The sequence below is a fragment of the Cornus florida genome, unplaced genomic scaffold (genome assembly GCF_030987335.1).
Source record: "Cornus florida cultivar Cherokee Brave unplaced genomic scaffold, ASM3098733v1 CherokeeBrave_3.0.0_Hap2_Chr11, whole genome shotgun sequence".
In the NCBI taxonomy this organism is placed as follows: Eukaryota; Viridiplantae; Streptophyta; class Magnoliopsida; order Cornales; family Cornaceae; genus Cornus; species Cornus florida.
Genome location: NW_026775581.1, coordinates 2,943,782 through 2,967,640, shown reverse-complemented (window position 1 = coordinate 2,967,640; position 23,859 = coordinate 2,943,782). Strand labels below are relative to the sequence as shown.

Genomic DNA, 23,859 nt, shown 5'->3' with positions numbered 1-23,859 from the left:
GCATACCTTGAGAGAGAGTGTATCCTAGAGCAAGAATGACTCTATCCTAGGTGGGGGGGGGGGGGGGTGGTGGTGATGGTGGGTTAAGGTGGTGTGGGGTTTGTGGCCTAGGGTGGTGGAAGAGTTTGGGAAGGAGAGTGAGGGCTTGGTGTGGCTTGCTGCCGAGAGGGGGAAGGTGGTTGGGTGGGGGTTGGTTTGTGGTTGGGGTGAGTTGGTTTTTAAAAGAGGGGGGGTAAGCTTGGTTCGAGCACTCGAAGTTGGACTTCGAGTGCTCTAGAATGGGGCAGTGGGCTCGGTTGGCTTGGGTGAGAGAGCTCGGGCAATGGTGAGCACTCGAAGCTTGGCTTCGAGTGCTCTAGAAACCGGCAGAGAGGGTTTGGTTTGGGTTGGTGTGGTGGGTTTGTGTTGGAGATGCCGAGAGCAAGAAGGCTTGTGTGAGGGTTGGTTGGTGAATGAGAGAGGGGATGGTGTGCATGAGGGGGTGAGGTTGGGATGGTGAGGATGATGGTGTGTTGGTGGAGGTTTGTTGGTGGCTGGTTGGTTGCTAGGTTAGCAGAGTGTGGGTTTGTGGTTTTGTGGATGAGGGAGGAGGGGGGTAAGGTTGGTGAGTTGGGTTGCCGAGAATGGGAGAGGTGGTGAGGTGAAGGTGGTGGTTTCATGGTTGGGTTTGATGCTGAAGTTTCATGCATGCATGGAGCTTGCATGCATGCATGCATGTCTTGGGGATGGGTTGTGGGTTGAAGGAAAAGGGAAGCCGAGAGTTGGCATGCATGGTTGTTCATGGTTGGCATGGTTGGTGGGAAAGGATGAGTGGAGGAGTGTTGAGGTTGGTTGGTTTGGGTAGAGAGAGAAAGTTGGTTGCATGGTTGGTAATGTTGGCGTGCATGATGGGAGGTGGATGAAGCTTACATGCAGGGTGGTCGCGGGTTCATGGTGTGTGGTGAGTTGGGTTGTATGAAGTGGGTTGTTTGGTTGAAGATGAGTAAGGGTGTTTGTGTTGTGGAGAGAGAGAGGAGTTGAGGTAGGTGGTGAAGCTTGAGGAGGTTGGTTGGTTGGTTGTGAGAGGGAAGAATGGTGAGGTGAGGAGGATAGAAGATGGTGGAGTTGCCGAGAGAGGTATGGTTGTTGTGAGGTGAGGGTGAGGTTGAGTTGGTGTGCTGTTGGTTAGGCTCGAGCACTCTAAATGGCAGCTGGAGTGCTCGAGCTCTAGGCAGTGAGATTGGCCAAGATGTGGTAGGAATGTCGAGCACTCGAAATGCCAATTCGAGTGCTCGAAATTGGATCAATAAGCTCGGGGAAATGAGGAGGATTGTGGGATGAAATGTTGAGCACTCGGAATGGGTGCTAGAACTTTCGAGCACTCTAAATGGGTGCTAGAGCTCTCAAACTGGAGGCAGTGAGCAGGCTATTGACGCATTGAAATGGACTTATGCAACATTGAGATGGAAGTTGTAAAGTGAGGAACATTATGCAGCATAGCAACATTATTCAAATGGGATGGAAATCTCAAAAATGAGATGTTCAAACTTCAAAACATTGCAACCTTATGCAAACTGGATGGAATTTGCAAAAATGAAATTTTCATGCATAGAGAATTTTTGAAAATTTGCATGTCAGTCCTAAATTCAAGCCATGCATGGAAAATTTGAAACTTTGCACATTATTCCAATCCAATGCATGGATGGATTTTTAGAAAAAATTTGAAAACTTTTCAACTTCTTTCTAATGCATGGGAAATTCTCAAACTTTTGAACTTCAATCCATTCTAATGCAAGGAGGGAAAAAGTGAAATTACACATCATCTCAAATGCATGGAAATTTTTTTTTTTTTTTTTTTTTTTTTTTTTTTTAAAAAAACTTTGCAACTTCATTTTAATCCAATGCATGGAAAATTTTGAAAATTGTTCACAGCTTGCAATTTTTCTCTAATGCATGGAGAATATTGAAAATTTTTCAAACATTGCAAATGCATGGAAAAATTTTAAACGGTGCAAGAATTTCAATGCATGGATGGAATTTGGGAAAATTTTTCAAAAATGCATTAAAAATGAGACATTATACACATGAGTAGCATTCCCAAGATGCGGTGAAATTGCTAGAAAGCGATGGAAACTTCCAGGAATGAAAATTAGAGTTGAGAAGGTCTAAGAAGCCAGTCTAAAATTTTGGAACACGACTGAAGAGATTTCCAGAAAAATTAAATTTTTGGCTTTTCTTAACCATTTCCCAGAAAATTTCGAGGCACGAGCAATTTGAGAAGGTAGGGAAGCTTGGAACATCGAAAGAATTTCTTCCCTTGCTTTGCTAAATTTAATGTCGATAGCTAGACGAAGTTAGAGTTGGCACTAATCCTCATCAATTGGGTCCGTCAAGAGGACTTCCTCAACTTTTCGGGTTGGGATTGTGCCATCAATGCAAGGCTTAAGCCGTTGGCCATTAACCTTGAAGAGTGATCCTTTTGCAGGATCATAAAGTTCGATTGCTCCATGAGGAAAAACAGTAGTGACAATGTATGGACCATCCCATCTTGACCGGAGTTTACCGGGAAAGAGTTTCAAGCGGGAATTGAAAAGCCAAACCTTTTGTCCGGGGGCACAAGACTTCTTGACGATGTGTTTGTCATGAAAAGCTTTAGTCTTTGCCTTGTAGATTTTTGTGCTTTCATACGCGTCATTACGCAATTCCTCAAGTTCATTTAATTGCAACGCACGATTAGAGCCGGCTTGTTTGAGATAAAAATTGAACCTTTTTATGGCCCAATAAGCACGGTGCTCTAATTCTACTGGGAGATGACATGCTTTGCCAAAGACAAGTCGATATGGTGACATGCCAATGGGTATCTTATAAGCTGTCCGGTAAGCCCAAAGCGCATCGTTTAGCCTTAATGACCAATCTTTGCGGTTTGGTCTAACCATTTTTTCCAAAATATGCTTAATCTCCCGGTTAGAAATCTCTACTTGACCACTCGTTTGAGGGTGGTAAGGTGTAGCAACCTTATGAATGACTGAATACTTAGCAAGGACGGATTTGAGATAACGATTTCGGAAATGAGATCCACCATCACTAATGATTGCTCGGGGCGTACCAAAACGACTAAAGATGTGAGGCTGAATGAAATGGATCATGACTTTATGATCATCGGTTTTGGTAGCCTCGGCTTCAACCCATTTAGACACATAATCCACCGCTATAAGGATGTACTCATAGCCATAAGAAGATGGAAATGGTCCCATGAAGTCAATCCCCCACACATCAAAAATTTCAACAATTAAAATGTTGGTGAGGGGCATCATATCTTTTCGGGACATGGATCCAAGTTTTTGACATCGTTCACACGATTTGCAAAAATTGTATGCATCCCGAAACAAGGTAGGCCAAAAGAATCCGCTTTGAAGAACTTTGTTAGCGGTCTTTTTGGCACTGAAATGGCCTCCACAAGCAAGAGTATGGCAAAAATTTAGAATGCTTGTGGCTTCGGTTTCAGGAATGCATCGCCTGATGATTTGGTCCGGGCAATACTTCAATAGTTCTGGATCTTCCCAAAAGAAATGCTTGACTTGGGAGAAAAACTGGTCCCTCTCTTGTTTGGACCAATGAGTTGGAATTTTGCCAATCACAAGATAGTTGACAATATCCGCAAACCATGGAAGATTGGAATGTGAAACTTGAAGAAGTTGCTCATCCGGAAAGGAATCACGGATGGCTGCGAATTCGGAAGATTTTTCAATAAGTAAGCGAGAGAGATGATCGGCGACAACATTGTCGGTCCCTTTTTTGTCCCGGATGTCAATGTCAAACTCTTGAAGTAAGCGGATCCATCGAATTAAATGGGGTTTTGTCTCTTTTTTCGCTAACAAATGCCTAAGAGTGGCATGATCCGAAAAGACGATGACCTTGGAGCCAAGAAGATAAGAGCAAAATTTATCCAAGGCGTACACCACAGCTAGCAATTCTTTTTCAGTGGTGGTGTAGTTCAATTGGGCATCGCGGAGAGTTTTGCTAGCATAATAAATGACATGCGGAAGTTTATCCACACGTTGGCCCAAAACCGCCCCTAATGCATAGTCGGATGCATCACACATGATCTCAAAGGGAAGAGACCAATTAGGGGGTTTCATGATTGGGGAGGATGAGAGGAGAGTGCGAAGTTTGATGAAAGCTTCCATGCAAGCGTCATCAAAATTGAACGGAACATCCGTGGCTAAGAGATTACACAAAGGCCGTGAGATTTTGCTAAAATCTTTGATGAAGCGATGATAGAATCCGGCATGGCCAAGAAAAGAACGGATTTGACGGACGGAATTCGGAGGAGGAAGATTAGAGATCAACTCAACTTTTGCCTTGTCTACCTTGATTTCCCGTTTAGAAATGACATGTCCTAAAACAATGCCTTCTTGGACCATGAAGTGGCTTTTCTCCCAACTTAGAATGAGATTCGTCTCTTTGCATCTTTGGAGCACCAGAGACAAATTTTTGAGACACGAGTCAAAGGAGGAGCCAAATACGGAAAAATCATCCATGAAAACTTCCAAGAACTTTTCAACCATATCTGAGAATATAGACATCATACACCTTTGGAACGTTGCCGGCGCACTGTATAGACCAAAAGGCATGCGTGGATAGGCAAAAGTACCAAAGGGACATGTGAATGTTGTTTTCTCTTGATCTTGGGGGGCGATTGCCACTTGGTTATAGCCGGAATAACCATCAAGAAAACAATAGAAGCTTTGGCCGGCTAACCTTTCTAGGATTTGATCAATAAATGGGAGTGGGAAATGATCCTTCCTTGTTGATGAATTGAGTTTCCGGTAGTCAATGCAGACACGCCACCCGATGGTGGTTCGTTGTGGCACGAGCTCACCCGCTGAATTTTCAATAACGGTGAGACCGGATTTCTTGGGGACAACTTGTGTGGGGCTCACCCACTTGCTATCAGAGATAGGGTAGATGATTCCCGCATCTAGCAATTTGATCACCACTTTCATGACCACTTCCTTCATATTTGGATTTAACCGGTGCTGGACCTCTCGAGTAGGCTTTGCGTCATCCTCCATATGAATGCGGTGCATACAAATGGAGGGGTCAATTCCTTTCAAATCTGTCACTGTCCAACCAATAGCTTCTTTATGCTCTTGGAGCACCGCTAAAAGGTTGGTCTCTTGGTCTTTTTGAAGGTCTGAGGCAATGATGACCGGAAGGGTTTGCTTTGGACCAAGGAACACATACTTGAGATGGGCCGGGAGTGGCTTAAGCTCAAGTTGTGGCGGAGATAGCAATGATGGGACCGGAGGAGTAGTGGAAAGTTGGGGAAGCGGTTCTTTTGGAATTTTCCAAGGAGGTACATCCATGATAGCATTAATATCAAGCAAGGAATTGACTTCTTGAATGGCTTGATCAACATCAAAGTTTGAGAAGTCAAAATGGGACATGCAAGTTTCAAGAGGATCTTTGCTTAGAATGAAAAGGAGAGATTCTTCGACCACTTCATCAATGACATCCACAAGAAAACAATCATCCTCATTGGAGGGATGTTGAGTTGCATGAAAGATGTGGAGTTTGACTTGCATGTTTCCAAAAGCAATGTCCATCACCCCGGTTCGGCAATTAATTGATACATTAGCTGTGGCTAAAAATGGCCTACCAAGGATCACGGGAATGTGCTTTTTTGGGTCATGGACCGGTTCTGTATCAAGAACCACAAAATCTACCGGGAAGTAGAATTTGTCCACTTTGATGATAACATCCTCAAGAATGCCTCGTGGATGCTTGACCGATCTATCGGCAAGTTGCAAAACCACGGAAGTCGGCTTAAGATCTCCCAAACCAAGTTGTAGGTAGACTGAATATGGAATTAAATTCACACTAGCTCCTAAGTCAAGGAGGGCCCTCTTGATTTTTCTGTCACCAATGATGCAAGAGATTGTGGGGGCACCCGGATCCTTATACTTCGGAGGAGTGCTGTGCTGAATGATAGCACTAACATTTTCAGTCAACCTCACCTTTTTTGGCAAATGATTTTTAGAAGTGCGCTTTTGAGTGCACAAATCTTTGAGAAATTTTGCATAGGGAGGGATTTGCTTGATAGCATCTAAGAGGGGCAAGTTAATCTTCACTTGCTTGAAAACTTCCCACATGTCTTGAATTTTACAATTCTTGTTCCCAAAATGTGTCGACTCTTGAAGACGTTGAGGAAACGGAGCTTTTGGCTCATAAGTAGTTTCCACATTTGGGGTGACATGTGTGGGATTTTCGTGAATGGTATTTGGGCAAGAATGTGGATTGGAAGAGCTTGGATTTGGATTAGAAGAGCTTAGATTTTGATTTTTCAAAGGAGAAACTTCCTCACTTTTGTCTTCATCGACCTTGTTGTCAACCACTCTACCACTCCGAAGGGTGGTGATAGCTTGAACTTGTTCATGAGTCGGCCCACTCGGAGGAGGGGTTTCATCAATCACATGCATTCCTTTAGGATTTTCAAAAGGTTGAGAGGGAAGCTTGCCCTTGTCCTTTTGAAGCAATTGATTCACCGAGTTAGCTATTTGACCCACTTGATTTTCGAGATTAGCTATGGATTGAGTATGAGAGTGAACCATTTGGAGAGTAGGCTGCAAAGATGTCAAGAGTTGCTTATTGGAATCCATGATTTGCTTGTTCAATGATTCCATCATTTGCTTGTTTGCAGCTACTATCTCGTCAGTTGGACACACAGGAGGTTGATTGGAAACATTTGGATTGTAAGGAGGATGGTAGCTTGAAGAGGCTTCAAATGGTTTACCTTGATATTGAGAAGGGGGCTGATTTTGATGCCCTTGGTTTTGGAATTGGGAATTTTGTGGGGCTTGTTGCCGCCACGAGAAATTCGGATGATCTTGCCAACCCGGATTGTAGGTGTTGGAATATGGATTGTTCCTGGGCCGTGAGAACATGGCATTAGCTTGCTCTTGGTTGGGATTGGGAAATTGCTCCGGTGTGGGGCAATCTTCTGAGAGATGGAATGGACTATTACATGAGGCACATACCGAACTTGCCGAGTTTTGAGACAATGAATGAGAGAGATGTGGTGCCATTAATTGGTAGAATTTATGAGTTATGGCATCCACTTGAGATGATTCCTCCCTTATTGATTTTGGTTGAGAAAGGTTGGTGTTCTTTGCATTGGTTGAGGCCGGAGCCCTATGAGAATTATGTTGAAGTGAATTTTCGCTTAAATTCTCAAGTAAGGTCCAAGCCTCATCCGCATTCTTGGACATGAACATCCCACCACAAGAAGAATCAACCATGAATCTATAGGGTTCGGTCAAGCCAGCATAGAAAGCTTGCACTAATTGCCATTTTGGGATCAAATGATGAGGACACTTCCGAAGAAGATCTTGCAACCTTTCCCAAGTCTCGTGGACTTATTCTCCATCAATTTGAGAAAAAGCTTAGAATGGAACGCCTCATTTGGTTGGTTTTACTCACCGGATAATACTTCTTAAGGAATTCTTGTTGCAATTGAGCCCAAGAAGTAATGGAATTGGGAGCGAGGGAGTTCAACCAATATTTTGCCCTATCCTTTAGGGAGAATGGGAAAAGATGGAGATGGAGTGCATTGTCCAGAAAACCTCTCAACCGGATGGTCGAATAGATTTCAAGGAACTCATCAAGATGCTTATATGGATCTTCATTATCAAAGCCATGAAATGATGGAAGCATTTGGATGGTGCTTGATTTGATCTCATATTGAGCTGCATCGATGTTTGGCATTACTATGCAAGAAGGAGAAGCATAGGTGGTAGGGATGAAATGATCTCTAAGAGTCATTGGTTCTACATTAGGAATTTCAGCCCTTTCATTCCCCGGATTTCCTATGTTATCCCCCATTGTATTAAATTTAGTTTCAAGATCCCTTGTAAGAGTGGGTTCCCTAAGGTTCCGTCTAAGAGTTCTTTCAAGTGAATTTATATCAATAGGCGAGTCAAGTGTGGGTAGAGAGAGTGACCTATGGCCAAACATCAACAACAAAGCATATATTCAACAACACAATTCATCATCAATACTCCACATACGATGTTCCCTTTCTCCTCAATTATCAAAACAAAAAAAATAAATGGCCACGACAAGGACCGATGCTTGTACACGAAATTAAAACAAAATAATAGCCTCGACAAGGGCTTCACAAGCTAAATAACACTAAGTTAAACACATGCAAGATATTCACAATTTGAAAGACTAAAACCTTGAAAAACTTACCGGAAGTCCTGTAGACTTACAATTTTCTCAATTTTCCTTTGGCAAGCCTTGAGTTTCTAGAATCTCACTTACAACACAAAGATAGTTAAACCACAAAAGAAATATTCACAAAACAAGTATTCACAATCAAACTAAATTTAACCCTAGAACTATGGTCGCTAAACTGTTTGCAATCACCGGCAACGGCGCCAAAAATTGATTGGTTGGTCAATTAACATCAACCTTCGCAATAGCACGAATCATTTTAAAATAGGGCTATTGGTTGGGTAAGTCGAACCACTGGGACTGCGCTAGTCTAAGGCAACCTAAGTGTCTAGAGTCATTCTTAGGATGATGAAGGGATGTTCATAGAGGTTTTGTTTGTTGTCACTTAAATTAGGAATTCAAAGTGCATAAAACACTAATTTGCAAGGAATTTAGGATGAAAAGATTAAGAAGAGGAGACTAGGGAAGTGAATCCGCCTCCATCCCTATACATATGCTAGATTAGACCTAAATTGGGGGAAAAATAACATATGATGGTCAAGACTTACATAGTAACACCTGGTTGCCATGTAAGTAATCAAGAGGTACATTACGTCTCAAACAAGTATAATCCATCAAAAGATAAACATGCTTAGACTACCTAACTAAGGTGTAGCTTATACACATTTACTTAAATGAGAGACTATCAAGTTCTTGACAAAATGATAAAGCACATGGAGTTAGAGATTAAGCATACACCATCAAAAGATTTCCTAAGTAATGGTCTATCAAAGTCACCTATCAACATGCCATGAAATCATTTCATAACCTTGCTTCCACTCTCACCATGAAAACTCAAGCAATATGATTACTCTAAGACATCATCTAAAACAAGATAATCAACTTAAAGAAATCATCCATACATGTATCAACATTCATTACAACAAATGAGGTGCTCTTGGTTATGAAAAGACCATAAAATATACATGGCAAATCCCCAAAATAGACTATCCTAGGACATGCTTACAAGGGAGGGACTTCATCACCTCCCTAGAGAAAGAGTTAGTTACCCATTGCTAAGCTAGAAGAAGGAAGAAGCTCCATCCAAGACTCCATTTTCGTGCTCCTTCCTTTTGCTTGAAGAACTCCCCTCTTTTTGCCCTCTTCTCTCCCCTCTATCTTGCTAGAATCTAGGATAATGATATGTGTGGCCTCCCTCTCTCTTATCAAGCTTAAGTCAAGGCTCTCTCTCCTCCAAGGAACACCTCCAACCACTTCATAAAGAAGGAAGATGGCATTGAGGAAACCAATGTGCAAGTGGCTGAAATGAGCCATTTCCATGTGCAATCTGCCAGAATTTCGAGCACTCGAAGGGTGGTCTCGAGCACTCTAAATTAGTGTAATGAGCAACATGCAATTCTTGCCCATCTCTGACCCACTGTGGAAGAATGACCATAACTTTGTGCTCCAAAGTCCGAATGATGATCTGTTTAAAGATTTGGAGAGCTGATTCAGAGCTTTAAAAACTTCATGTTTTGATGAAGACCCAATTCTCAAGTCTGGTTGGTCGAAAATGGGGATAAAGGCAGTACTTCATTGCTGCCAGGAAGTTCTGCGCACCTCTATTAAGAAGATCATAACTCTCTGCTCCGAACTCCGAATGATGAACCGCTTGAAGATTTGGAAAGCTGATTCAGAGCTCTAAATCTTTCATGTTATGATGGAAGTCCAGTTATTGAGTTTTCTAGGTCGAAAATGGCGATAAAATTCAGGTTCTACTGCTGCCAGAATTTCAGAATTGGCACCCTTTTTGTTCAAAATTCCACAAGGCATCATTTTTGCTTCCTTTTTGCACTTTAACCTGAAAATGTACAAAAACATGCAAATGAAGTTAATCTACATAAAATAATCAATTAATGGACTTTGTTAATGTAATTTAGGGCGCTTGAATATACAGTATTCAGCACTTATCACCATCCCGAACAAAGTCTGCAGGTAAACACAGGAAAACTATTATGTTCAGGGTAAGCAATACTGATTATAAAACGACAAGGGAATGAAAAAAGACAATTCCAAGTCAAAAATACAGATACTTCCATGGCAAAAAGAGTGAACCGAGAGAACATTTCTTTTCTGGTAATCTTCGTCTGAACCCTCATATCCTGTAGAGTCCACAGGTGTGAGTAATAAGACAGAGCGGTCGAACCATGTTTGAACATAGTATCGCTGGGGGCAATGATTGACCCATCCGCTCGGATGAACTTGGGAGTCCATGGGATCACTTTCGAGGGGTTAGAAGAAGCTCCCTCCGCTTCTCCAGCTGTGCCACCAGAAGTGGGCGCCTCTCACTGAGTATTGGGATCGGTCACCCCAGAGATCCGAGACCTTTGTGCCAAGGGAAAGTCATTCATGTATGATCTAGACCCCCCTCTGATAAGGGTCTCTTCCCTTTCCTCTTTGACAAGGCGGGCTCCTGGTTGGCCGAAAGATCCTCAGAGCCAGGAGTGGTGTTAGGGACATCCTCAGGGAGATCATTCTTCTTTCTAAATGAGGGAATCCTTAGCTCTTCCATGCAGATCCCTAGAAATGATATGCTGTTGAGGGCCTCTAAAGTAAGTAACTCGGAGGATGAAGGTATGTTGGTCCACACTTTCTTTTCCAAAGTGGTAAGTCGAGCCCTACAAACGCTATAACTTAATTCATTATAAAGAATGCCCAGAGAATGACAATGAAAAAAGATGTAGTGAGAGAGACAGATTTCACATTTACAACCACTCATTTGTTTTTTGAATTTAACATATAAGGGGATGGAGCACTCGCCAAAGATAGTCGGAATGGGAAAGTCCCTGAGAGATGGGGTTTGCCAGGCTTCTCTAACCCTATTGATGTCTTTCTTCCAACCCTTCTTAGAGTCAGGTTTATCCAAACAGATTGACCATTTGGCAAGAGGGAAGAGGTGATAGTATAAGTCGTCCTGCCTAATTTTGATGATCCTATAACATAGGAGAAGATCAATGAGGTCAAGCTCCAGATCCCTATCATCAATCATGATAAGAAAGACCAAAATGATCATAAGGAAGTTGGGGTTCACTTGAAGTGGGGATAAGTTTAACTTATTAAAAACTTAAGAAAATAAAGGGTGTAAGGGGAATCTAATTACGTTCAGGTGAAGGGGAGAGAAAAGGATCTCCCATTGAAGGAGACCCTCACAGTCCTCACATTAAGTTTAATAGGGTATTTTCTGATGTAAACATCGCCGAGGATTTCGTATTTTTCACGAATGGATTCTAGATCAATCCCCAAGGCAACGGCCAAAAAAATCCCCAAATTTAAAGAAAGAAGAAAGAAAGAGATTTCTAAGAAATAAGAAGGTACCAAGACTAACCTTAAAGAACGAAGTCAACAAGTCACTGCAGAAGGTTGGAGATGAAAGGCTTCAAAAAAAATGCCCGCCGGAGATACTTCCGGTTGACAAAAAAGAGGGGAGGAGACAGAGAGAATAGGAGAAAAGACTTACAGTTACAAGCCAGAGGTTATAAAGGGGATCACCATATTGACCGAAGCATCAAAAGGCAATAATAGAGCTTCAATTTTCAAAACCTAGATCTCCGTGCAAGTCGTTCGCCTCCCTCCATCACACTTCGAGCCGTCACATCAATCATAACATTGCCTCGTGAATCTCACTCTCATTAATGAGAGAGAGATTGGAGGGGCAGGTGAAGGGGCGGAAAATGGACCGGGCTTTTTTATGGCCGGTTTACTCAGCTCAGAGCCTTGTTGGGCTACTGATCTGCTTTAAAGGACAACCTGCTAGGCCTAATGTTCGAATCCGCCATTCCTAAGCCCAGTCTCTTTAGCATTATAAGGCGGACTGATATCCACTATGGCCCGAATATAAAGCCCATTTAATATCAGCCCAAGTTTGAGATTGTTGAGAGAGGTGTTTGGGAAAATGTACACTTCTATAAAAGGAAGTTTGAGAGAGAAAGGAATGGACCTTTTGTGTGAAGTGTATGGGATTTCTTTCTGAATATAGAGAGCATTTTGAGACCCTTCAGATTGTTTAATTAATCGGTAATTTTAGTATAATTAATTAAATAGAGAAATACGTGATTAAATCCTCTTTATATATAACTTAAACTATCTACAATATATTCCGCTGCACAACTAACAATAATTTATCATTATTTTTTCAAAATTCATATAGTTTTTTTTTTTATTTATTTAGAATATGATACAATTAATTATAAATTACAATGATAGTGATATGATAATTAGGAGGAACCGAAAAATTAATCAGAAAGGCAACTACAAAGATGGGTTGAAATGGGTTGAAATTATAGCGTCTCCTGCAATAATGATAGTAATTCTTTTTTGAGCAATACTTAGGTCCGCACTAGTGAGGATCTACACCATCTTCACTAGTAATATAGGCCAATAATAAACAGACATGCTATTACATAGATGTAATTTATTATGATGGGTAAATAAACATTCACCAAATCACATAGATGGTGATTTATTATTGGTGTATATCACTAGTGAGGATGGTGTAGATCCTCACTAGTGAGGGTCTAAGTATCATTCTTCTTTTTTTATTACAAAAAATATAAAATAGTAGATATTTATTGGCTAGCATATTACATTATATGTACTCTGGATTACTCAATAATTTCTCCACTCCAACAACAGACTGACTCCCTATAAATACGACGGGGTGTGCGTGTGGGTGCGAGATTTTTGAGGCGAGTCAGTGGGAGTGGGAGTGGAAGGAGAATCGCGGTTCGATGCGAATTAAGCATTTCACTCCCACCCATTCCCAGTTCCCTCCTCTCACTCATAATCCAAAAATGGAAAGAAATATGATAAAAACAAAATATACATGCAGAAAAAATGTGTGTGGTCTGACTCTGATCTGATGACATTTCCTTTTCACCAGTAGAACTTGTTTATGTCGTTTAAGCTTTTGTGACTTTTGCTAACATTCTTCAATAACCTTCTGATCTTCTCGTCTTTTTATTCCGTGTTTCAGTGATCCGCTGTTTTATTTATTTATTTTTAAATATTTCCTTTTAGATTGAGGATCTTCTTTCTTATTTTTTCCGCATTTGTTTTTAATAAAAAAAAATAAAAAAAAATAGAAAGAACAAGAGCAGAAGATTTTATTTATTTATTTAATTTTATAGGTAATCAAAAAATAAATACATTCTGTGGGTGTATACACATATACATATAAATACAAATATAAAGTATTCTGCAACTCTTGTTTTAATTATTGAAAGGATTTATTTAATTAATTAAAAATGGCCAAGGAGTATAGTGGATATTGGAAGCAATCGAAGAGGAAGCGTGTGACTTGGGTGGTGGTTGTTAGTGGGCTGTGTGTTATTTGCTACACATTGGGATCTTGGCAGAGTACAAGTCCTGCTCCAACCAGCCGATCGGAGGTGTACAACAGAGTTGGTTGTGCTGATGGCGGATCTCCACCAGTAGTGGCAGGAGACAGCCATTCATCATCATTTTCATCTTCTGCCAATCTCGACTTCGGAATTCATCATCAGTTGGTGGTTAACAGTAGTTCTCAGGAATCCCAGAAATTCCCTGCTTGTGATTTGTCCTACAGTGAATACACCCCATGTCAGGATCCAGTAAGGAGTAGGAAATTTGAACGGAAAATGTTGAAATACAGAGAGAGACATTGCCCTAACAAGAAAGACCTCCTTCGTTGCCTGATACCTGCCCCGCCACACTATAAGACCCCTTTCAAATGGCCACAGAGCAGGGACTATGCGTGGTATGTCAACATTCCCCATAAAGAGCTCAGCGTTGAGAAGGCCGTGCAGAATTGGATCCAAGTAGAGGGTGATCGATTCAGATTCCCCGGTGGAGGCACCATGTTTGCCGATGGAGCTGATGCTTATATTGATGATATTGCTAAGCTCATACCTCTTAATGATGGAAGTATCCGGACTGCAATCGATACAGGCTGTGGAGTAAGTAAAAATTTGCATGCCATATATATATATATATATATATGCCATTTAATTCTTGACTCGATCGGTGGTGTTGCATATATAAGCAGGTTGCCAGTTGGGGTGCTTACCTGTTAAAGAGGGACATCCTGGCGATGTCTTTTGCTCCTAGAGACACACATGAGGCGCAGGTTCAGTTTGCATTGGAACGGGGAGTTCCTGCTATGATTGGCATCATGTCTTCACAGAGACTCCCTTACCCTGCTAGGGCATTTGATATGGCTCATTGTTCCCGTTGCCTGATCCCTTGGCAGGAATATGGTATGTAAGACAGACATTTATATTTCTGAAGATGGAATTTTCTTGTAAGTAATTAAATTCTACATGCAGATGGATTATACCTAATTGAAGTGGACAGAGTTCTAAGGCCTGGTGGTTATTGGATACTCTCCGGACCTCCTATCCGGTGGAAGAAGTACTGGAAGGGTTGGGAAAGAACCCAAGAAGATTTGAAAAAAGAGCAAGATGCAATTGAGGATGTTGTCAAGCGTCTGTGTTGGAAGAAAGTGATCGAAAAGGATGACCTTGCAGTGTGGCAAAAGCCCATCAACCACATTGATTGCATAAACAGCAGGAAGATTTATGATACGCCACACATATGCAAATCAGACAATGCTGATGCAGCTTGGTACATACTAATTCCAATTCCTACTATATATATATTGCATGTTTTAACTGATGATGATATATCCACTTCATTCTTGCTATCTAACACATATGTGATATGTATAATTAATTAATTAATTAAGGTATAAAGAGATGGAAACTTGCATAACTCCACTGCCTGAGGTAAACAAGTCAAATGAAGTGGCGGGTGGTGCATTGGAGAAATGGCCCCATCGTGTGTTTTCTGTTCCTCCAAGAATAGCCAGCGGTTCAGTGCCTGGCATAACCCTAGAAATTTTTCGACAAGATAGTGAAATGTGGAAGGAGCGGGTGACACATTACAAACATATTATTAATGCCTTACCCAAAGGACGTTACAGAAATATAATGGACATGAATGCTTACCTAGGTGGATTTGCAGCAGCCCTTTTGAAATATCCAGTGTGGGTAATGAACGTGGTATCTGCCGATTCAAATCAGGACACTCTAGGTGTAATCTATGAACGTGGCTTAATTGGGACATACCATGACTGGTGTGAGCCATTCTCAACCTATCCACGAACATATGATCTCATTCATGCAACTGCCCTCTTCAGTATATACCAAGACAGGTATGTACGTACTACATTAATTAAATTAATTAATTTCCTACCATCATCATACATATACATATATATATATATCCATCTTAATCAATTTCCATTGTTTGAAGGTGTGATATTACCTTCATTCTCTTGGAGATGGATAGAATCCTGCGGCCAGAAGGGATTGTTATATTCAGAGATGTGGTAGAGGTTCTTGTGAAGGTTAAAAGTATAACAGATAGAATGAGATGGAAGACACAGATTCTGGATCACGAAAGTGGACCTTTTAATCCCGAGAAAATTCTTGTTGCTATCAAAGGTTATTGGACTGCTGAAGCTAAAAAAGAACTGTAGCACCAACCTAATTACCTTGATTTTTTCTTCTCCATGTACCCATACTTATTGTGGGAAAAAGGAAAGTTTTGTTATATTATTATTACACATTTTAGCGGCGGCTCATTTATTTCCTTCAATCTCCCCCCCTTTTTCCCCCTCCCTCTCTCTATATATTTTTTTGTTTATTGTTAGTTCCTCCGTGCCATATTAATAGTCCATTATCTCATTTTTTGCTGTCCCATTTTAGTTGTCACATTTCAAAAATCAATAAACTACTTTTTATTACATTCCCAATTTATTCCTAAAAGATTAAACTAATTGAAATTTCAAAATAAGTGAATCCCATTAAAAATAACTTTTTCATACTACTTTTACCAATGTAATAAGTGGACTCTATTAAAAATAACTTTTCCATACTACTTTTACAAATTTTTAGGAAAGAACAAATTTAGAAATGCATCTTTTACCAATGTAATAAATTGTGATAAAAATTATTGCCTTACAAACTGTGCAATATGGATTTAGACAATTATAAAGGGATAGAGGTAGTATAATTTACAGTATGAGTTGGTGCGAGTATGGGGATTGGTGATGGTCTGTGTTGGTAGAGTTAGGCTCCCACGTACGTTCCAGCCCATGACAATTTTTGAGGCAAAGTTTAAATTCGTGAGGAAGTAGGAAAGAGGTTGATTAACTAGCTGGTATATCTTTTTCTTTATGCCAAGCTTTTTTTTATTTTTTTATTTACTTTTTATTTATTTATTTTTTTTTAAAGTTAAATTTTCAAATATATATACACACACACACACACATATATATATATTGACAAATTTACAGCCCATAAGGCAAGTTAGCCCAATGCTAATTAACTACACATTACAAAGAAGCCCAACATGATATAACCCAAGAGGCCCAAACATTTGACTAACCCAAGTATTCAAATGCGCATGACTGTTACTGGCCATCCTTTATAGTCCCGTGAACAAGGAGATTATCTCCACCAAACACTCCATTTCAGCTCCTTGGATTAGGTGGTTTCGTCCGCGACCGTATCACGTACCGATTCGGGAACTTCCCATTCCTCTATAATTCTTCTAGCATTGAAGGAGTCTGAGATTGAAGACGACAATAGTTTGGATCTCATTGTTTCCAAGGTGAGATGTAACAATGAGTTAGCAGTGAGGGATTTGTTCTTGAAGATCGATCCTCCAATTGTGTTCATTTCATATGTGATAGACTAAGGATGTAACAACCCAAATTTGAAGATCTGAATCGCTAATCGGGTCCTTATTCAAACTCGGGGACATAGAAAGATACTATGGTCATTTCATATATTGAGGAGATAATTTAACTCTAAACAAGTCAAATGAGGTCTATTAAATTTATGCTAATCGTTTCATAACATACAAAGAGGTTCTAAGGACTTTGTCATGATCTCCTACATATACCCCTTTTCGGCTTAAGTGATTTTCGACACTGTCTCACTAAATCTTGAATATATCCCAGTAGGATTGGAATCTGAGAATGAAATTGGTAACATTGGAAAGCTGACTCAAAATTATACAATTTAGGCTTAAGAATGACCTAATTTGGATTTAAAATGAGCAAGATATGGCCATTTGAAAATAAAACCTCGAAATTGTCAAGAAGCAGTGATAAGTCGGCTTGTTTGCAAACTAAGTCGGCTTGGTTGAGAAATAAGTCAACTTCTTTGAGAATAAGTCAACTTAGTTCACCTGGGAGCAGAAAAAAAATAAAAATGCCCACTGGAAAAGCCATCTAATCGACTACATGCCTTATCTAATCAGTTAGATGAGAACTCGAAGTGAAAATAACCTCAAAAAATGCTATTTAAACATCCCCAATGATAGACCATGGTATGGAAATGCAAGAACAACATAAATAAACACATAGGACATATAAAATATGCATTTAACATATAAAGTATACTTTAAATTGAAATGGCTCATTGGCCTCCAATACACCATTTTGAAATTAATATACATGCTTTTCAAAAAGTAAAATATGAATTTACATTTCCAATGGAAGTGGGGTACAACATTGAGTTTGAAATCCAAAAATATACATGATAGCATGATTACATTAAAAATACATCCAAAAAGAGAAAGTTGGACACAAGTATAGAAATGAGCCCAAAAGTGAGTCTTCAACTCTAAAATCATCTGAAGCTACTCTGTTCCTGAAAATAGGGATGAGTACCTAAAAATATTTGTATAATAGGGGTGAGCATCATTGCTCAGTAAGAGATGCCTAAGGCATCAATTTTGGACACCCTTGAGTTAACACACCAAAGAATGGGGTCAAAGAATAATTGGGATCATGGTTGGGCTTTCAGGTACTCATGAAAACACATTTAACAACAATGGCATTCACTTAACAAGTCAATAATCTGAACATGAGCACAGTACCATAAAATGCAATGCTATCCCAATCTCGGTCATGAAACTGACATAACTCACACCAAAAATCGTTAATTGACTTTACCAAGGTGAGATCGCTTAACTATCCCTAGCTTCAAATATGATAACCATTTGGGGCCTAGTTATACAATGTTACACATCCAAATCCTACACGCGCTCTTTCTAGGTCAAATTATTATTGGTCTCGCGAAATCTGGTTCTTCTCTAAAACCTTTTCACAAACTTCTTAAAATTCATTTCTTTCTCTAACAACTCAACTCAATTCCAACAACCATGCCATTTGCATAAAATGTAATGAATATGGAAATGAAATCAATAATTAAAACCATTTATAAATAATTATTTAATCGCACCATCTCATCTTGCTAACTTATGCATTCATCATTAGCATTCAAATATATCTATATAGTGAACGAATTTAAAGCATAAAGCATTTAATTAATATTAGCATACTTGACATCTTCATTAAATTAATTAAACATGGTTTTCATCAAAACAAGATCACCATAGCTATACAAGTATTTCCAAGATATCAAATTCTACTCGTTGCAAACAATGTAACAACCTAGCATACCAATACACAACCACCATTACAATACAACATCGTTTTCTCATCAAAAATCATAATTAAGCATTTTATTATACAAACATACATTTTTCACTTCAAATCATAATTTTTCTAGTCTAGAACTTCATCAAGCATTGTAAATCAAAATTATCAATTTCAAATATATATATATATATATCATGAAATCAGGGCTAAGGAACTCATGAAAAGGCAAATTTTAATACATTAAACATCCTTATCTCAAATTAGGATGAAAATCCCAATTACACTGAAACCGAAATACTCCCCTCGCAAACTGGCTCCATAGGATGAAAGAGGATGCGAAGGAGAGAAAATAATCATTCTACGACACCTCTAAAATCCGAACTCCACCTTCACCCAAAATCTCCAAAATGCTCCAATTCAAAATTCGAAACCATAGGCTTGAAGCTCTTGTCACGCTTGTTGAACAATCCTTCTACAACATTATCACAATCTTACCCGAGATAGATTGAACTGCATGCCGAAGCATGTAAAATGAATAGTAAAATGAAAAGAAAAAAAAATGGTGGGGAAGAGAGAGCTCACGGCTGAGAGAGAGATGAAATGAAAATGAGGCCCAAAATATCTTAAGTCGTTCCTTATATACTAAAGTCAAATTCGTGAGTCCTGTCTTCCACTTAACAACTTAAAACAACCCATTTAAGTCCCTAACACTTGCAAACAACACAATACAGTGTAAAGTAGATAATATCAATGTGAATGAAGAACATAGTGATGTCGAGAGATTTCCCAAACATGAAAATCTATTGCGGGGCCCACTCAGCAGGGCACGAAACCAAAATTGACTGAAATGAACTGAAATGAGTTTCTAAGGGTTCTAAATCCGAAGAAACATCCAAAACACCTCGTGGAACACCGTGACAAGCATCCCTGTGCACAAATAAAATAAAAGAAAATAAAATGTTCAAAAAATATTGAAAAAATCTGGGACATCACAATGTACCCTACTTAAACGGATTTCATCCTCGAAATTTACTATCCTTAAAGAGTAAACCATGCTAGCAACTATCCTTATACCATTCTCCCAGTCACACCACTATTCCATTCCCCATTTCCCTATCACCACATCACAAAAGGAATTAAATCTCTCCCGTAAATCCCTACCCAACTGACAACTTTGAAAAAGGCCTGAGAGAAATGAACAATCATCAACACACCAACCTACGAAGATAAGATTGATGTGTGTTTAGATTTCAGTTTATTACCACTCGTAATAGTATGAATCTTTATAGGATAGGACTATATAGAGGGTGTCAATCCCACAGGGAAAGGAGTTTTCTTTGCTATGCTTTTAACTAATATTTGGTTTACAGGTAACTGGTTGAATTGATGGATTGGTTGGTTGTTATGAACATAAAATAAAATTACACTAAATTATACTAAAGCGATCAGAGAAAGAGATCTTAGGGCTTTGAAAGAGATCTTAGGGCTTTGACTTGACCACAACTTTCATACTATGGTTAACTATTTCAACTCTAGGGATTTAACAAACTATATTTCAAATGAATTGAACTCAATAACATTCTTTTAATTTGAGTTTTAAAGAAAAATGTTTTATAAATTGCAATTAACTATAACCTATCTATGGTTAGCATGAACTATCCATCTACCTACTTCAACTATTTTAACTAATTTAGTAAACAATTCATCTTTCCTAAGCATACACTATGAAAATATTCATTTATAAAAAATATTGGAACACCATTATATGATCTCCATTCTTATGTCCGGCAAGGCTCTACCAGATACCGTCCAATAAGAATGGGTTGAGCATAGTTAATGAATTAGTTATATCTAAGACAAGGTAATAACAATTCAATAACTACTAAAACTTTAAAGAACTAATTGAGTTGTCTCAATTACTCATAATCATGTAATCAAGAAATATAATATATATTAAAATTATCCTAGAGTTAAAACAATCAAACCATAGTAATCAGATGGGTTATATCAGTGCCCTAAGAGATGAATTAGCGACTTATGATGATGCAAAATATCATATGTGTTGTTGTCATCTTCATCATCACGGACAACACTTCTCTTCTCAGGATCTTCACCTTCTAAGGTTATGGAAACCTAAAAGTTGCCACCATAATAATAGCCTTCTGAATAGTATAAGAACAAGGAACTTAGAACCCCTTCTATTAAGGCCTATGCCTTCTTTTATAGAGAAAATAAAGGTCTCGTGGGCTTTTAGGTCTTCTGGCCCTTCTAGAATGAATTAAGACTTGGAAAAGAATAATTCCCGTAACTTTAAGTTTGATCTATCTTAGAAGGGCTCAAGCTTAAGAAGTGTAGCTCGAGCTTTGGGGCTTAGGCTCGAGCTTTAGGAGTAAAGCTCGAGCTTTCTTGAAGTATTGCTCGAGCTTCAAAAGATGGTGCTTAATCTTCAATTCTATACTTAGTTAAATTTATTTAACTATTTTCTGAAGCATCTTTTCCTTCAATACTTAGAATATTTTGGGATTCTTTTCTTTTAACATTGCTCGATCTTAGCTTTATAGGGCTCGAGCTTTTAGTCCTGAGCTCGAGCATTTGGTACTCAAGTCTCGAACTTAGAATGATGGTGCTCGATCCTTGAGGTCTGGCATGAGGCCCTGGAAGCTTGGTGCTTCATCTAAATCAACTCTTCAAATTCTAACGCCTCATGCTCAAGCTTGGGGGCTAAGGCTCGAACATCTTGAGGTAAGGCTCGAGCACCTTTGAAATAGGGCTTGAGCCCTGAAGGTACAAAGCTTGAGCTTTACTATCTTATTAATTTTCTTATTTTTTTTCTTGCAAGGCTCGAGCCTCAAGACTTAGGCTTGAGCTTTGGGACTTGCATTTTTCTAAACTTCACTATTTAAGCTTTCGGCTTGCTTTGAATGACCGACAACGACTCTATAAGATTCGATATCAGTTTTTTCATCATAAGGTCCCAGTTTTAACTATGACTCTGGGAAAGTACCTATAAACACATAACAAACATAAATCAGTCTAACAATGGATAGAAGTATCACTTTAGGCCTTAACGTATATCTATTTAAGGGCTCGAATATGTAATATTCAGTGCTCATCATACCCCCAAACTTACATATTGCTAATCCTTTAGCAATATATATGACGGCCAAAGTTTTTCAACCCGGTGCATCAGTGATAAACCGAAAGTTAATCCGATAATGGACCCGAAATGCAGAAGCAAATGATAAACCAAGATCTTAAGAGATAGGAATCACTCCTAAGACACAAATGTGACCTTTCATGACATCACGGGAATTAAAGAGAGTAAAAGCGAAAACAAAGGTAAAAAAGGACAAAATTCATTGTCAAAGGGGCAAAATGGTCAATTCACAATTAAAGAGAGAAACTTGACTCTAACACAAGTCAATCAAGGTGAATACAACCTAATCCAATCATTTTAAGACATTCCAAGAGGTTTCAAGAACATTGGCCAAGAATCCGACAAAATGCCCTTTCCCGAATGAAGTGAAAACTAACACTACTCCACTAAAACATAAATATCTCTCACTGCGTTTGGAATCTGAGAATATAATAGGTACCATTGGAAATCCAACTCAAAATCCTTGAGTTTAGGCTTCAGAATCACTCTATTTGAATAAGGAACAAAGAAGTTATAGCCTTTCGAAATTGGACCATCAGTGCTGAATGGAAATTTGGAAGTGTTGGTGCACAGGGGCTATTTCGGTCGACCGATTTAGAGTTTCGGTCGACCAAAACTGGTCACAAAAGCGATCGGTCGATTGAATTAGAGTTTCAGTCGACCGGAAATCACAGAATGTTTTCTAAAGGCTGGTTTTTACTGTTCATTTGGTCTCAAAAAGGGATCAGTCGACCGACTTAGAGTTTTGGTCGACCGAAACTCCTCGAAATGCTGCTGAAAGCTCCTCCAAACATGTGAAATTGCAATGGAACCTATGGAATTCATTCTACCCACATGCGTAGATCAAAAATTGATTCATTTTAAGAAATATTGAACATATGAACATGTCAATTACAAGAATTTCATGTGGCAAACCTCCAAGATGGTTAAAATACACTTTTTTGAAGAAAAGTTTGATACCAAAAGAGTATAGATGCAAAAGTAAACATGCTTGGCCCTTGGCCTCCATATATACATATTTATAATGTCAAAAGTAAAAACTTAAGTATCATTACATGTCAAGAAAGCTACATAAGCTTCTAAAGTACTATACACCCATGGTATACAAAAATAGAATATCTAAAAGTAAAGTATGCTAAACACTTGCATGTCAAAATACAAAAATACTTCAAATGACTCATAAGCCTCTAAGGATGACGAGCATCCAAGAACATAATCTCCTTACCTGAAAAATAACCCAAACCATTAGGGTGAGTAATCAAGTTACTCGTAGGAAGAAGCATATGCATATACCCTAAAGTTTTAATATCATTACACGATCAATATAGACGAATACAAGGGAGTATTCCATTTAACGTCTATGTTTAAGGTGTTCTATGAGATCATCTTAAGCTAACTTAAATGAATCTAGCAACACAATATCAAAATGGATGTACTTAACAACATCAAATCGCATGAAACAAAAATTACAAGTTATAACTTAAACATTGATTGTCAACTTGGAATTGAATGCGAAATCAAAAAGTGGAATCCTTGGACACCTAAGCTTGGAATTATGCCGAGACCTCAACGGTTATTCCGGGCACTAACCCGCAGGGAAGACCACCCTAAGTGCATACTATCTCAATTGGGGAGAACTCATACCTCCCGCACTAAAGCCAAACTTTAGCTATGTCAGTTGTAACCATGTCCCAAGAGAATCCAAAATACATCAAGTTCAAAACTTATACATAGATAATAAGGCATCTCACCCACCTTACAAGAATAAGTACTTTGAAACCACACAAACCATGTCTTAGGGTTCCAAGTCTAGAATGGCACGGTAAATGACAAGTCATCATCATGATATTATGTACAAGACAATACTACCAACTTATCAATTTCAATCATGCCTTAACAATAAACTTTATACACTAAATATCAATATTTAAAGCAATAAGCTTCTATGATAATT

At 39.0% G+C, this 23,859-nt stretch overlaps 1 protein-coding gene across 1 annotated transcript; it reads left to right on the top strand.

Moving 5' to 3' along the window:
* The first annotated feature begins 13,499 nt into the window (after positions 1-13,499).
* LOC132286732 (probable methyltransferase PMT18) lies at positions 13,500-15,772 on the top strand. The gene is made up of 5 exons (XM_059789109.1): positions 13,500-14,189; positions 14,279-14,489; positions 14,559-14,856; positions 14,978-15,445; positions 15,547-15,772. The coding sequence occupies exons 1-5, from the start codon at positions 13,500-13,502 to the stop codon at positions 15,770-15,772; spliced, it is 1,893 nt and encodes a 630-aa protein (XP_059645092.1).
* The last annotated feature ends 8,087 nt before the right edge of the window (positions 15,773-23,859 follow it).

Coding starts and splice junctions, on each gene's coding strand:
- LOC132286732 (XM_059789109.1), top strand. CDS start 13,500: ATGGCCAAGGAGTATAGTGGATATTGGAAGCAATCGAAGAGGAAGCGT. Junction 14,857..14,977: donor GACAATGCTGATGCAGCTTG/GTACATACTAAT, acceptor TAATTAATTAAG/GTATAAAGAGATGGAAACTT. Junction 15,446..15,546: donor TTCAGTATATACCAAGACAG/GTATGTACGTAC, acceptor CATTGTTTGAAG/GTGTGATATTACCTTCATTC.